General features: G+C 58.6%; 1 protein-coding gene across 11 annotated transcripts in view; it reads right to left on the reverse strand.

Moving 5' to 3' along the window:
• TNK2 (tyrosine kinase non receptor 2) overlaps positions 1–13,860 on the reverse strand; it is a 45,770-nt gene that overhangs the window by 4,966 nt on the left and 26,944 nt on the right. For all 11 annotated transcript variants that reach the window (XM_032406790.1, XM_032406793.1, XM_032406792.1 and 8 more), the window contains exons 2-10: positions 13,464–13,644; positions 12,336–12,406; positions 10,197–10,418; positions 9,026–9,178; positions 8,248–8,525; positions 6,691–6,817; positions 6,131–6,277; positions 5,952–6,046; positions 978–1,172 (exon numbers count right to left, since the gene is read on the reverse strand). In XM_032406790.1, the coding sequence (XP_032262681.1) occupies positions 978–1,172; positions 5,952–6,046; positions 6,131–6,277; positions 6,691–6,817; positions 8,248–8,525; positions 9,026–9,178; positions 10,197–10,418; positions 12,336–12,406; positions 13,464–13,626 (1,451 nt within the window). In that variant the 5' untranslated portion in view covers positions 13,627–13,644. The remainder of the gene's footprint in view (positions 1–977; positions 1,173–5,951; positions 6,047–6,130; positions 6,278–6,690; positions 6,818–8,247; positions 8,526–9,025; positions 9,179–10,196; positions 10,419–12,335; positions 12,407–13,463; positions 13,645–13,860) is intronic.

Consider the following 13,860-nt stretch of genomic DNA (forward strand, 5'->3'; position numbering starts at 1 on the left):
CCACTGCCAGGTGGGAAGGGGCTGGGCCACCTGGCCTGCTCCCGATTCACCCTCTCCAGCCCTGTGCTGATTGTCAGGCCCCGGGACTTAGTCACTGGGCTGATTAAAGCCTGGAGGAATGGGGCTGGGCTGGCCACAGCATGCCAGGAGCAGGGCAGAGGGCGCCGGGCCTCCTTCTGGAGGGCGTCTACACACCTCGCCCCAATTCCCTCAGGCCCGTGCCTGGCTCTTGGGAGGTGAGAGCCACCAGCTGCTCTCCCAAGGCTTTGCGTTCTGGTGTGTGAGGGCAAGGGGGAAGGCCTGCTTCACGGCGCCTCTCAGGGCAGAACCGAATGTCCGAAGTCAGAGGAGAAAGGGCTGCCTGCAAGCCCCCTAGGGCCAGCAGAAAGGGGAGCTGCCAGGTGGCTCGCCGGGGCAGGGCGCTCAGGAAGTGACTAATTCTTCGCCATGTCCTCCCCAGATGCCCCCCAGTGACCTCATCCTTTTGCTTAAAGGGGACTGAACCCCCCTGCCAGGTACAGAGTGAGCAGGCAGGTGGGCGTGCTGCCTAGCCTCCCTTCTGGAGTCTCCCCGCAGGGAGCTCTTTCTCTGCGCCCCCGGCTCCGAGAACACCAGCTCCCATGGCCGCTGGGCCAGCAGGCTCAGTCTCCAGGATTCCAGCAGCAGAGCGGAGAAGCTACTACACAAACACCAGGGAGCATGACCGCTCTCCTGCTGAACTCCTTCCAGAAGCTGTTCCCAAGTCCGTTTTCCTAAGGCTGCTGCGCCAGGGGGGGCATTCCACCAAACAGAAGTGCGTCTCCATCCTCCGAAGCTCCTAACCCCGGTTCTGCGTGCAGGGAGCTTCTGGGCAGTAAAAGACCCTCTGCCCCACTGTTGTGACAAGGACGTTGGAAGCCAGCGAGAGCCTGTGTGCCCAGGGAGGGGCTGCTGACTCTGGAGCCACAGGTGACCGTCCCACCCCCAATCGCACTCACTCGTCAATCTTGTCGGGGAAACCCCAGCAGTGGCGGGGGTCACTGTCGCCATGTCCCGTGTGGATGAAGCTATTCTGCAGGGGTTGACTGATGTCCTGGGCCGACAGGCCAGCCACGGAGGTCACCACATTGCGCGGGAAAGGCCCCACACACAGCGTCCGCGTGTTCTGCCCACGCCACCAGTAATTCTCGGCCCTGCTCAAGAGAGAGGACATGGTGAATGCTAGGGCATGGTGGGGGAGCCCCAGGGAGCAGGACCCTTTCCATACCAAGCTCTCTAGCCACGATATCTGACCACCTTGGCAGAAGGGGGCCCAAGGGCTACGGCCCTGAGACCAAGGGGGTGTGCCATGAGCCCTCCTGTCCCGTGACCGGTCACTCCCCGGGTACAGGACCCAGCTGTTTGCACACACCTTATCCCAAGATACCTAGGTGGGTCAGACAGCTTTTCCTGCAGTTTACAAATAAGGAAACAGGTTCAAACAAGTGACAGGACTTGCCTACAGTTCCCAGACAGATCATAGCAGACCTAGGATTTAAACTCAGTTGTTACTCTGCAAGCCAGCACCCTTCCTATAAAGCTGCCTCACCTCCTTCCTCCTGGCAAGGCCTGGACCCCCACCCTCTGGCCACCGGACCTTGCTCTTCAGCCCAGTCTCCTGGCATCCTGAGCTGCAGGGTCCAAAGGAGCACCACGGCCTGAGCACTGGACTTGGAGCCAAGCCCTCCAACCACACTGCATCTCCTGCACGCAGCCCCTCGTGCATCTGGAAGCACTCAAAGCAATCCACGCCATCCCATCACCCCTTCTCTATCTCCAGTGCCTTCCACAACCTCTAGGCAGGGCTGTGGGACCACCAGCCCCTCACTCTGATCTCAGACAGGAAACCTCTGCTGGTGCAGCCTAAGCCCGAGCCTGGGCTGGGGGTCAGGGCAGGAGGGGACCCTCCTGGACACTTCGAATGGCAAGCTGCGGCTTCTGCATCTGCCACTGGGGTCACTCACACCTGACAATGTGGGCAGAATCTGAGCCAAGGCAGACGGAATGACAGCCTCATGCCGCTGTGGCAGACATGCGTGCGTACCCAGTCAACCCCCATCCGTGCAGCCAGGAGCGTAAAGGTCTCCTCCAAACTGGAGTCAGACCACAGGGGCCAAGGCGGGATGGAGGCTGAGCTCCTGGACCCTCCTCCGAAAGGTGATGTGGCCCACTGGGAGCAGCATGACCTCAAACCGCCTGCTCTGGAGATCACAAGTCGAACCCCACGAGTACAGCAGCGCTTGGGAAGCCGAGAGGTGGGGCAGGGAAGGGCTGGGAGCCCAGCCTCCCTATAAACAGGGCTGCTGACCAGCCCACCACCAGACACAGCAACCCTGTGATTACACCCTGCCCTGGGGTGGGAAGGGCAGGAGAGGAAGGAAGAAGAGAGGACAACACCCAAGAAAGGACAAAGCCCATCGGAAAACAGCAGGGCCATTCCGAGGAGAGAAACGCCCCCCAGCACCGCAGGCCCTGGGGGCTGGTTGCGGTGGATGTCCTCCCATGAAGCAGGGGACCTCGCTGCTGCTCTCCCCCTCCCCCCTGTACCCACTGGCTCCCTGGGGTCCGCGTGCCTCTCCACGGACTTTCTCAGACACCCACCCCAGGCTGGACGTTGGACTCTGCTCTCCACCCATGTTCAGAGGCGCTCATTAACCTGGGTGAGAGAGGCGGCCAAGGTAGAGAGCTAGTTCAGCGGAGAACGGACTCATGTCCAAGGCCAGGTCCGCCCTGTGACCATGTCCTCCCTGTGGACCCTGAGCAAGGCCAGACTGCCAGGAGGTCACTCCCTCCCTCCACCCCTTTCCTTTTGCCAGCACAGCCCAAGTCCTCACATAGTGGCTCCCTTGGACTGGCTTCGGAGAGCGAGAGACGCCAATCCCCCTCCCTTTATTACAGGGACGCTGAGGCAAGAGCCCCCATGCCTGCTGGGAGTCCTGACATCATTTCCCACAAACACTGTGCTCCTGGGGGAGGTGAGCTGGGAATGCAGGGCACGTGTAAGAGAGAGAGACACCTTCGGGAGTCACATCCCAAGCACACTCAGAAGCAGCATCCTCCCGACGAGGCTCAAATGTAACTCCTGAGATGGCCGATGCCCTACTGCGCTGCCCGCCTATCCCCTCTGAGGTTTGGTGGGACCTAGGTGTCAGCGGCTCAGAAAGGGAGGCCACCCTTCTCCCCCGGCCTGCCCTGGCCACACCCGCTACCCCCACAAACAGACCAGAGTCCACAGCAACAGGAGGCTCAGGCCCACCATGGGCAGACACTGCGGTGCAGGCAGAAGTCCCTGCGGGAAGAGAAAAGGGCCAAGCACCTCCAGCGTGAACTTCCTATTTCCTGCTGCCTGTCAGCATCCTGGGACAGGCAAGGAGTGGAGTGGCACCTGGGAAACCAAGGCCTGAGCTGAGAACTGCCTAAGGCTGCCCCTGCTCTATTTGGGACCAGCTTCTGGAAATCACAGCCCCCCTGTCCCAGTCCTGGCCCAAGGTAGTCCAGTCCAGAAACGGCTGATAAATGTTGCTTAAACATTCTGCTCAAAACACGGCCCCACTCACTTCTCTCTGAGCGACCCAGGCAGCCTTGGTTTCGAGGGACAACCCGGGCCCCTGCTTCCCCCTCCCCTACCTGCCACTGGAAGCAGAGGCTCCGGGGACCAGGCCAGGCCAAGGCCCCAAGATGGATTTCAAAACCTGTCTCCCTTCTCTGGTTCTATAAAATCGGAACATGAAAGTGCTGCCGGCCATCCCAGCTTCCAAGCAAGGCCCCCCCAGAAAAGACCCATTCGTCATTTGTCCCTCCATCTCGACAGCACCTCACAAGCTCAACAGAACATCTGGGTGTCCTCTCTGCCCAATGCCTGGCGCCCCGAGAAGCACGGAGCCAGGGATGAGGGGATCCCAGACTCCACCTGGAAACGAACACCAGCACCGCTTCCACAAGGAGAATCCACGGTTGACGGAGGAGCAGACATAGAGCAGAGAGCCAGGCTAAGAGATGGGGAAGCAGAGACCCACACGTACAAGCCCAGAACCCAGAAGACACAGGTGAACAGAGAGCCCCTCCACCCGGAGACATGGAGACAGTCAGCCAAACAAACACAGAGACATTTGGGCACCAAGAAAACCAAGGGGGCAGAGCGAAAGCACACAGGCCCACCCCCAAAGCCTCACCAGCCGTTGTGGCCTCCTGTCCCTCACCTCCCACCTCCTGAGCAGCTCCAGGAACCACCAGCAGGCACCGTGGTCCAAGTCGGCCGTGGCCCTGGAGGAGGAGCCCAGCGAGCCCACACTGGCAGGCAGCAGTGGGGCCTGGGACGCAAGGGTGGGGCAGGGCACGGCCACGGTGCCTCCCAAGAGGAGTGGCTCCCCCAGGGCCCCACCTGCTGCCCGCCTAGCTCTGGTGGTAACCCAGGGCACCAGCTCCAGAGACACACAGCCCAGAACACAAGGAGCAACTGAGTCACCCCCTGGGGAACACTGGGCCCCCACTGACAGCAAGGGATGGGGGGAAATAAAGACCCGAGGGCTATGGTGCACAAGAAGGGTCAGGTCCAAGGTCCTCGGGCTCCTGGAGGTGGGAATAGGTATAGGTCCAGACTTTTGACTTAAGGCCCTGCCATGCCCCCCCAGATAGGCCCTCACCCTAATCTTCCTATTTCCAAGAATGTTCCCCAGAGAGCCATGCCTATAGTCCCGTCTGGCCCCCAGCCCCAAACTCAGACTATCTTCCTTCCTGACCCCTGTGCCTCTCTCCTCCTAGAAGCTTTCTGCTTTTCCGCACTAACTCCCCAAACCTCCACCCCCACAACTCATTGCTATGTCCTTTGTATTCCCAGATACTGGGCCCAAAGGCTAGGGGAGCCCTGGTCTGGGGAAGAGGTGCTGGGGCCACAATGAGGGCAGGTCATGTTCCTCCAGAACCACCCTGGGCTCCAAGGCCTACTCCATCACTCTGACTCAACCTAGAGCTCTCCTCTCTTACCAACCCCCATGGGGCACAGGATTTAACTAAAAGCCCCAGACCCCCAAACCTGAGGCCCGGGTAGAAAGGGCTCTGTGGGAAGCGACCCCTGCCCCTATCCCTGCCTGGCTCTGAGTCACAGAAGCTGGGCGCACAGGGGATTTCCTCTGCCTTGCTCCTCTTCCTGGTCCTCCATGCTCACCCCCTACCCCAAAGGCACCTCAAGCCTGCCCTGCCCCAACCAGTTTCTCAGCCACCCTGGGGATCAGATAACAGAGGGTGGGGTGAGTGGTGGGTAGGGCCTCCTGGGCAGAAGGACTTCAACAGGGGCTGCAGGAAGGAGACATGACTCAGGGCCTGGAGGCAGAGACAAGCATCCGAGGTGTCTGGCAGGGGGAGGGGTCAGGAACAGAGGGCCCTGGGAGGGGGACTGGGGGCGAAGGAGCCCAGGTGGGCAGCCCAGCAGAGAACAGAGGGGAGCCCCCGAGGGGGCAGTGGGGCTCAGTGGGAGGACAGAGGCTGCCAGGAAGATGCTGGGTTGCTTTGGGGTACTGATGGGCACCCAGGTGGGCAGTCAAGAGTCCCTGGAGGAGGAGGCAGGAAGGGAAGGGGGAGAAGATGAGAGGAATGTTCAGGAGCTCCAGAGTCCCTAGTCGTGGCCCTGAGGCCAAGCTGAGCCACTTCCTATGCCTCACCATATGGCAGCTTGGCTCTGACCCACACAGCCAGGGCCGGAGCCGAGTGGGAAAAGGGTAAAGGAGGTGGTGCTGGGCAGGGAAATTCCCTTGGAGCAGCGGCATCTGGTACTTAACCCCAGGCGCTCCAGACTGAAGCCAGGCCCGTCCTCCCCTTACTGCATGGCCTGCGACGTCATGGGAACCCTGGAGGCAGAAGAGCGCTCAGCCAGCAGGCCCCTCCATCCCCACCCTGCACCCTTCAAGGCAGTGCAGGCGTGGCCCCGCGCTCCCTACCTTCCCTCGATGACGGTGATGACGTCGTTCATCTGGATGTGCAGCTTGTCTGGTTCCTCAAAGTCCTGAAGGGCCCGCATGTCCGTGGGCTGGGCCTGGGGGCAGAGACAGGTCACTGCCCAGCCTGGGACTGACCCCTGCCGAGATACCCCAGCCCCGGGGCGCAGACGGGCCCTCACCTCCAGCAGGAAGTCCCGCAGGGCCACAAAGGTGGGCCTGTCCTCTGGCTTGTGGGCCCAGCACTGCACCATGACGTTGTAGACATCCTGCGGGCAGTCCTCCGGCCTCGGCAGACGCTCTCCCTCCTTGTCAATCTTATGCAGAATCTGGCGGTGGGGTGGTGCAGTTTGAGCATGAGCAGAGCACCCAGCTCTTCACTTCCCACCTTCCCTCCAGCCCATGGAACCACTGGAGCTGTGGGCCACCATGCCTGCACCCCAAAGAAAAGGTCTGTCTCCAGGAGCCTATCCCCGGGCCTCTGACCCTTACCCCCTGGTTGGGGCCTCCGGGTAGGTGGCCATGGCAAGGAAAAGAATGAGAGCAAGCCCCAATCTGTCCCTCTCCTCACCACTGGGGGCCCCTCTCTCTGCTCAGCTATCTGAGAGGTCATGTGCGGACACAGGGCAAGGGGGATGGGGATCCTAGCAAGTAAGAGCCAGTCCTGACAGGGGCAGGTTGGGAGCCAGGAATCCAATCAACCCCCACCCGTCCTGTAGGGAGCGCATCTCCAGCCCCTCACCTGACTGCCATTGAGGCCAATCCAGGGCTCCTGGCCATAGGTGAACATCTCCCACAGTGTGACCCCAAACATCCAGGTGTCACTGGCATGGGAGAAGGTGCGTGTCTTCAGGCTCTCAGGAGCACACCTGGCAGAGGCAGGGGTCAAACGGAAGGCCTCTCAGAGCATGCCCACCCACATCAGCCCAACGGACAGAAAACACTCACTCAACAACATATTGTGAGCCTGTGGGCCAGGCTCAACAGTAGGCCTTGGTGGCACGTATGAAGTGAACAGGGACAGGACTTACTGTGCGATGCACAGACTTGGAGAAAATCATCTATGCTCATGTCTTATTCCCATGGAGGCTGGGTGGGACGAGGGTGAAGTCTGGTAGGTCAGGGAAGCAGTGGGGGCAGAGGTCAGAGGCTCCAGGATTTGGTGAGGGAGAGGACAGGGGATAAAATCTCGGGCTGTTTTCTAATCGTGGTGGGAGGATGACAATTTCCGGGTTTGGGGCAGGATCCTGGGACTTGGGTCATTTCAGCAGGAAGGCGTGGGTGGGAAATTTGGATAGGGCCTGGGGAAGAACCGAAATGGCTGGAAACAGTTATACCGGCTTCACCCAAATACCCCACACTCCCTCTGGGACTCCCTTTTGGGTGAGACAGAGAACTGCCACTGCAGTGAAGCCAGCAGAGGGGTATTCCTGGGGGTCTAAGGTGTGGAGTGACGGGGAAGCCGACTGAACGGAGAACCAGAGACTCTCTCCTGGGACTGGAAACCTGGCCCTGCCACTCAAAGGGGATGGGACCCAGGGACAGTCACTCAAGATCCCTAAGCCTCATGTTCTCATCTGTGAAACTCGAGTAACAATAATCTGCTCATCACACAGTGCTGTTGTAAGGGAACTTTATCATTTACCATCCAAACCAGGATGCTTGGGTATGAAGGGGGTGCTATTAATTGCTCCAGAATAACAGGCATAATCCGGAATGTGTGGTCACCCGACATATAAAATCAGTTATTAACTGGGGGGGGGGGTGCATCCTGGGTTAGAAGGATTCTCTGGCAAGAACTAGACCTATTCCTCGCACCCCAAAGCAAGGGACCACGCTCCTTCCGGTACGTCCAGAACCAATGGACCACAATGGTCTCAGCACAGGAGAAACTCACACGGGCCAGGGTGGGGCCAGGTACCCCCTTAGCACTCAGGTGAATGTCCCTGGTCAGCCTGCCAGGCCCGGCACGGTCCAGCCCTGCCTGTGGCTAGCTCTACACGGAACACACTTGCCAACCAGCCTGCCTGGCTAACTGCTGACATTTCAGGAGTTTCCCACGGAGTCCTCTAGGAAGCCTTTCCAAGCCCCCACAGCACACAGCCCTGTGCACTGCAGTATCCGGCACGTGGGCCCCGAGAATTCCTAGATGGATGAGTGCATGAACTGCACACAGGGCACCCCAGGCCCAGAAAAGACAAAGGCTATGTGGTGAGACTCTGAGGCCCGGGGCGTGCAGGGACTGGGATGGGGCAGGATGGGGTCCAGGCCCTGTGAGGCGGCAGCACCTGTCCCTCACCAGGCAAAGGGCACCTTGCGATGCTCTTGCATGACGTAGTGGTCGTCATTCTGGGGCAGCGCACGCATCAACCCGAAGTCCCCAATCTTGACCAGGTCGCGGGTGGCCAACAGCAGATTTCGGGCAGCCAGGTCACGGTGAATAAAGCGCTTGGACTCCAGGTAGCCCATGCCCTCAGCAACCTGCACAGCGTAGCGGCTCAGAGTACCCAGGAGGAAGTGGCCCTGGTGCTTTCGCAGCCGGTCCAACAGCGATCCAAGCGGTGCCAGCTCTGTCACCTGAGGCCACGGGGGAGGCAGGAGGAGTACATGTGGCTGAGCCCTGCCCCTCCCTCAGGACCCCATGCTGGGCTCCCAGTCCCTCTCCTGAAGGCCTGAGCCATGCTCCATGCTCCTTCCTGGCCTGTACTCTGGGGACCTCTAGGACTTCTCCAGCTCCCTCAAGCCTCTCCCTCCAGGTAATATGGGAACTGAGGCCCAGAAAGAAGCAACCCACAGAGGCTCAGATTAGAAATTCTAAAAATGAAACTCCAAGGCCAGCCCCCTCCTATGAGTACAACTCTCTGCCAATGAGCACAAACAAAATCCAAAGATGGACCTGGGCTCCAGCGGACATGGTACCAGGCTAGGCCCCTAGGAGCCACTCTGCCATATCAGTGAGGGACCAAAGCGTCCTTCATCAGAATGGAGGGGCGAAGCACAGCATAGGCAGGGGGATGGGCAGATCTGGGGCCCCGGAGACTCTGCCTGAGCACCCGTCCGCCACCCACAGCACTCACCATCTTCATGGGCGGTGTGAGCACCACACCATAGAGGCGAATGAGGTTACGATGGTCAAGCGAGTGCATGGCGTTAACCTCCCGGATGAAGTCGTCCATGGCCTCAGGCTGGCTCAGCACGTCAGGCTTCAGGCACTTCACAGCCACACTCACCTGCCCAGAGTGGGGATGGAAAGGAGTCAGGACAGGCCCCAGGCCCCAACACTTGGAGCCCACCCGCTCCTCCCTCCAACTCAGTCCAAACAGCCCTGTCTCGGGTCTGCTCATCTGGATGGGTGAGCACGTCACAGGGGCCTGTGGCCCGGCTGGAGCAGGGCAGCTTACTGACCTACCCTGGGCCTCCCCCTCCCGAGACAACGCCCAGGTTAAATAGCAAACCTACAGTAAGAGATGATCAGTGTGATGGGAGAATATTAAAATGTTGTCATAAAATGCAATACTAGAAATGTTTTTGGTGTGGAAGGAAAATGTTGTAAATATAATGCCAAAAGGGGCACCTGGGTAGCTGGCTCAGATGGTTAAGCATCTGCCTTCGGCCCAGGTCATGATCTCCAGGTCCTGGGATCGAGCCCCACATCTGCTTTTCCCTCTCGCTCTGCCTCTCCACCCCCCACCCCCGCTTGTGCTCTCTCTCAAATGAATAAAGTCTTAAAAAAAAAATACATATATGTGTATATATATATACATATACACACACTACATACATATATATAGCCAAAAAAAGAACCTATGGTGAGAGAAATCAGAAGAGTGCTTCCCTTGGAGGAAGAGATACTCAGTGGAAGGGGCAAGAGGGAGCCTTCTGGGGTGCTGGGACTGTTCTCTATCATGACTGCGGCAGTGGTTACATAGGTCCATGCATACGTAAAAATTCACTAGGCTGAAATAACTCTGCTTCCTCTGAGCAGGGGGGTTACAAACAATTGTTTTCTTATTTTTAAAAAATTTCCAGTTTTATGATAAGTAAATTTTTGTAATTGAAAAAAAAACAGACATGTCAAGTTAAAGCTGAGCGTGGAATCCGGCGCAAGCCCCTTTCGACCTGTGCCCAGCCCCATTCACATCCCAGTAGAGGGGAGAGATCTGCCTCAGAGGCAGAGCGAGGGGGACTCTGCCAGAGTCTCTTCGAGGCCTGTCCCTCCACCACACCCCACAGGACCCAGAAGCTCACCGTCTTCCCCGAGGGGGCGTCCCACTCGCCCCTGCGCACCACACCAAAGGAGCCATCTCCTAGCTTCTCGAATAGATGCAGGTCCTTCTCCCCAATGAGGCAGGTGAGGCTCTGCAGGGGCCCCTCCCCTGCCGGGCCCCCTGGGGTGGGTGAGGTCTTCCGGAAGGTGCTCTGAGAGTGATGAGGGGGGAACTCAGCCTCCAATCGCTTTCCACTGAACACCTGTTTGAAAGCAGCCAGGGGCCAGATGGAAGCCTCAGGCGCCGGAGCCGGTCACTCAGTCCTGCCCCATAGGATCCTCAGCTAGGCCTCCAGAGGTCCTGGCTTTGCCAAAGTGCCAGGGGGCAGCCTGGCTGGAGGCCCTCCCCTCCTCCAGACCACACCCTCAAATGGAAATCCACAGTCTCAGTGTGGCCTCGGGGTATGTGCCAGAAATGGACTGACAGGCATGTGGCTTGTGACTGCTGTGGCCCCACACCCAGCTGTGGGGTCAGGGAGAGCCCAAAGCCACTCCAGACCCATCTTCTGCACCACTTGTCCCTCCCTGTCCCCCTACCCAACACAGACTCCGGCCCCTAACCCGAGCAGATGGGCAGGAGCCTGAGGGGCCCTCCACAAACACCTCCCTTTCCATTTTTAGCCCTGGCCCCCTCTCTGGGTTGCCCATTTGGCGCTGTTTGTCTCCACCCTCCCTGGGGAGCTGACTGCCCTTCATCCTGCCAGAGGGAGAGGATAATTTGAGCCTGAGGTTGGACCGTGAATGTGTGTGTGTGGCGGGGGGCGGGTAGTGCAGCTGAAGCAAGGCCTTGCTGGGGAAGGGCCTGGGAAGACAGCTGGGCTTCTGGAGGGGTGCCTAGAGCTGAGAGCTGAGAAAGGAAGGCTGGAGGGGACTCTGCAGCCTGGGCTGTGGAGGGAAGGGGCCAAAGGTCAGGCCCTGAGTAGCAGAGTTGGCCCCGTCGATCTGACTTGGCCACCACCACTGGGGCATCCAAAGCCTTGGCCTCAGGCCACAGACTCTGTCCATTTGAGCCCCTGCCCCCCCAAGGTTGGCAGGGTCTTATCTGCATGGGGTAGGGGGTGTCTCCACTCTGAGGGCCTCTTCTAGCCACTGCTTTCCTCCCAGTAACTAAACTCCCTTATGTTTGCAAGCAGTGCTCAGCTAACAAGGCCCTTCACAGCCTTTATCTCAAGGGACCTTCTCCACCACCCGGTGAGGTGAGCTGGACAAGTGCCACCAGCACTCTTGCTGAAGACAGGCCTCAGGTCTGGAGAGGTTCACCGACCGACCTGAAGACCTCCTATGTGGTGGGTCCACGACCCCTGAATCCCGGCGCGCTGCACAGCTCTTCCCTCCTGCCTTCATCCGCCCAACAAACCCATCCTTCCCTAAAACCTGGGCAAGGGACCAGGACAGTGTCCCCAGAAAAGGCCACAGGCTCCCAAGAGACAGCCCCTTGGCCAGACCAGAGCCAGGAAATCTCTGCTGCCCAATCCTGGTCCAGCTGTTCTGCCCTGCCCACCCCCCTCACCCCCCGCCCAGCCCTGAGGCCAGAAGCAGGGAGGGAAGGCCCTGGCTGGTTCACTTCCTCTCGCATTGTCTTCCAGACAATGGGCAAAGTTCCACTGAGTCAGAACAGGGACTCACCACTCACAGACCTAAATTAGGGCAAAGGGAGAAGGGGGGCAGGCTGTGGGGAAGGAAGCTGTGAGCAGGGCCAGATGACCAGAGAAACCCCCTGCAGACTAGGGAGGGTGGGGGAGGAGGGGAGCGAGGCAAAGATGTCCCGGGTCCAGACAGTCCCCACCACTCTGCCCTGGACACTGGCCCCAACAGTCAGAGCAAGGGCTCAGGTTACGGCGCACCTGTCAGCGAGCGCCTGTTCCACGCCCAGCACGACTGCACAGCGGGAGGGGATGGGAAGCCACCGCGGTGCACAGGCTACTCACGTGCCATCTCTGGTGGGGATGAGACACTTAGCCAGGCAGTTCTACAAGCACCCTGCCCAGGAAGACCCTGGAGGAGGGAGGTCTGGACCAGGTACAGATTACACCTGCCTGGGAATGGGGGAGTTTCCCAGGACTGACATCACAGGGAGGCCTGCGAGGCTGCCCACCCCATCTTGCACCTCGTCCACGCACCTTGCTCATCCAAGACTTGCGTTTGCACATGGCCTTTCTCCTCTTCACCGCCTCCCATAACCGCCGCTGGCCTGTGGGGAAGGGAGGGGTTCAAATGTTAAGGTAGCTCACATCCCCCAGAGAAGCTGCCCGCCTGCATGCTTCCTTGGTCACCCTGGGGTGGGTCCACTGCGAGGTACTGCCCAGCACAATGACACCAAGGAAACAGACCATTCCAACCAACCAGGGGCCACAGTTAACCAGACGGCACTCCACGTCTAGGCAGTGGTTCTTGAACTAGATGGAGGTGTTTAACCACCAAAATTGAACAGCAGTGGTCTTTTTCCAACTCTCAAGAAAAAAAAAAAAAATCAAGGTAATGGGTAGAATTTGCCCAATTTTGAGTTTTTTCCTCCCATAAAATTTTTTTATGTTCCTGACATCAGATACCAACTATCCAAGCCAAAACTAGCATATGTCAATGTCTAATTTAGCATATTATTTAGCTATTTTAAGTTGAATGTACTAGTAAGTTTCTAATGCTCTACAAGGAATACCATGGCTTCTAGATGTTACAATCAGTACTTTTAGGATAAATACATAGAAAAAAAATGAGTTCAGCTGATACAGCAGATCTTGGTGCACGGGAAAGAGACAGAAGGAGCTCAGTTTACAGCAGATCTTTGTGAGACAGAGACAGATTAAGAGAAAATGAGCAAACCCTCTGCGGGTTTTTATCTTCTCGTGTTCATAAGGGGCTCTCTGGACACTGACCCTGGCATTCAGAATGGTGAACCGGGCCGACTCAATGCCACAATTACAGCAGAGGAGGAGATGGAGGAAATGCATCCTCCAAATGTCTGAACAAGCCAAAAGGGGTGTGTGTTTAATCCTGAGTATCCAGAGCTAGAAGACTTCATTCTCCTCCAACTCCAGGTCACCTTTCCGACTGCCAACTGTCCTCCTGCGCTCACGGCGTGCGGCATCTACTGATGCCCCCTACCCCACCTTGGGGGCTCCTGGGCAGGCCGCGTCCTCCCACCCGATGGAATAAGGGGGAGGGCTCTTCCATGCAGTTGGCAGTCCTGATGACAGAGGAGGTAAATGGTCAGTGGGGAAGCAACCGGCAAGGCCAATGGCCCCACCTACCGGGCCGGCCCATGCCAATCTTCTCCAGGTCCTCATTCTTGACATACTCAAAGTGGGACAGGCGGGTCACGTTGAGGTCATCGCGGAGCCGCAGGAAGTACTGTTGCAGCTGCACCTCGGACAGCAGCTCCAGCAGCCAGCCCGTGCCCTCCTCCGGCTGCATGCTGCTGCCCCCCAGCCTCTGTGGGGAGGGAAGAACGGCTCAGGGACGGAGGCGTGCAGGGAGGTAGCAGGCGAGCCCGCCCTGAGTGCCCTGGGCTCACCCACATCCTACTACGCTGCTTCAACGAAGGGCTCGAATCACCTTGTTGCTCCCCAAAACTGTACAGAATGCCCTGTACCCGCTGTGCCCCTCTTCCCAGCAGCAACAAGGATGGAACTGGGACAGTTGCAATAC

This window comes from Phoca vitulina, unplaced genomic scaffold (assembly GCF_004348235.1).
Source record: "Phoca vitulina isolate PV1807 unplaced genomic scaffold, GSC_HSeal_1.0 scaffold8, whole genome shotgun sequence".
In the NCBI taxonomy this organism is placed as follows: domain Eukaryota; kingdom Metazoa; phylum Chordata; class Mammalia; order Carnivora; family Phocidae; genus Phoca; species Phoca vitulina.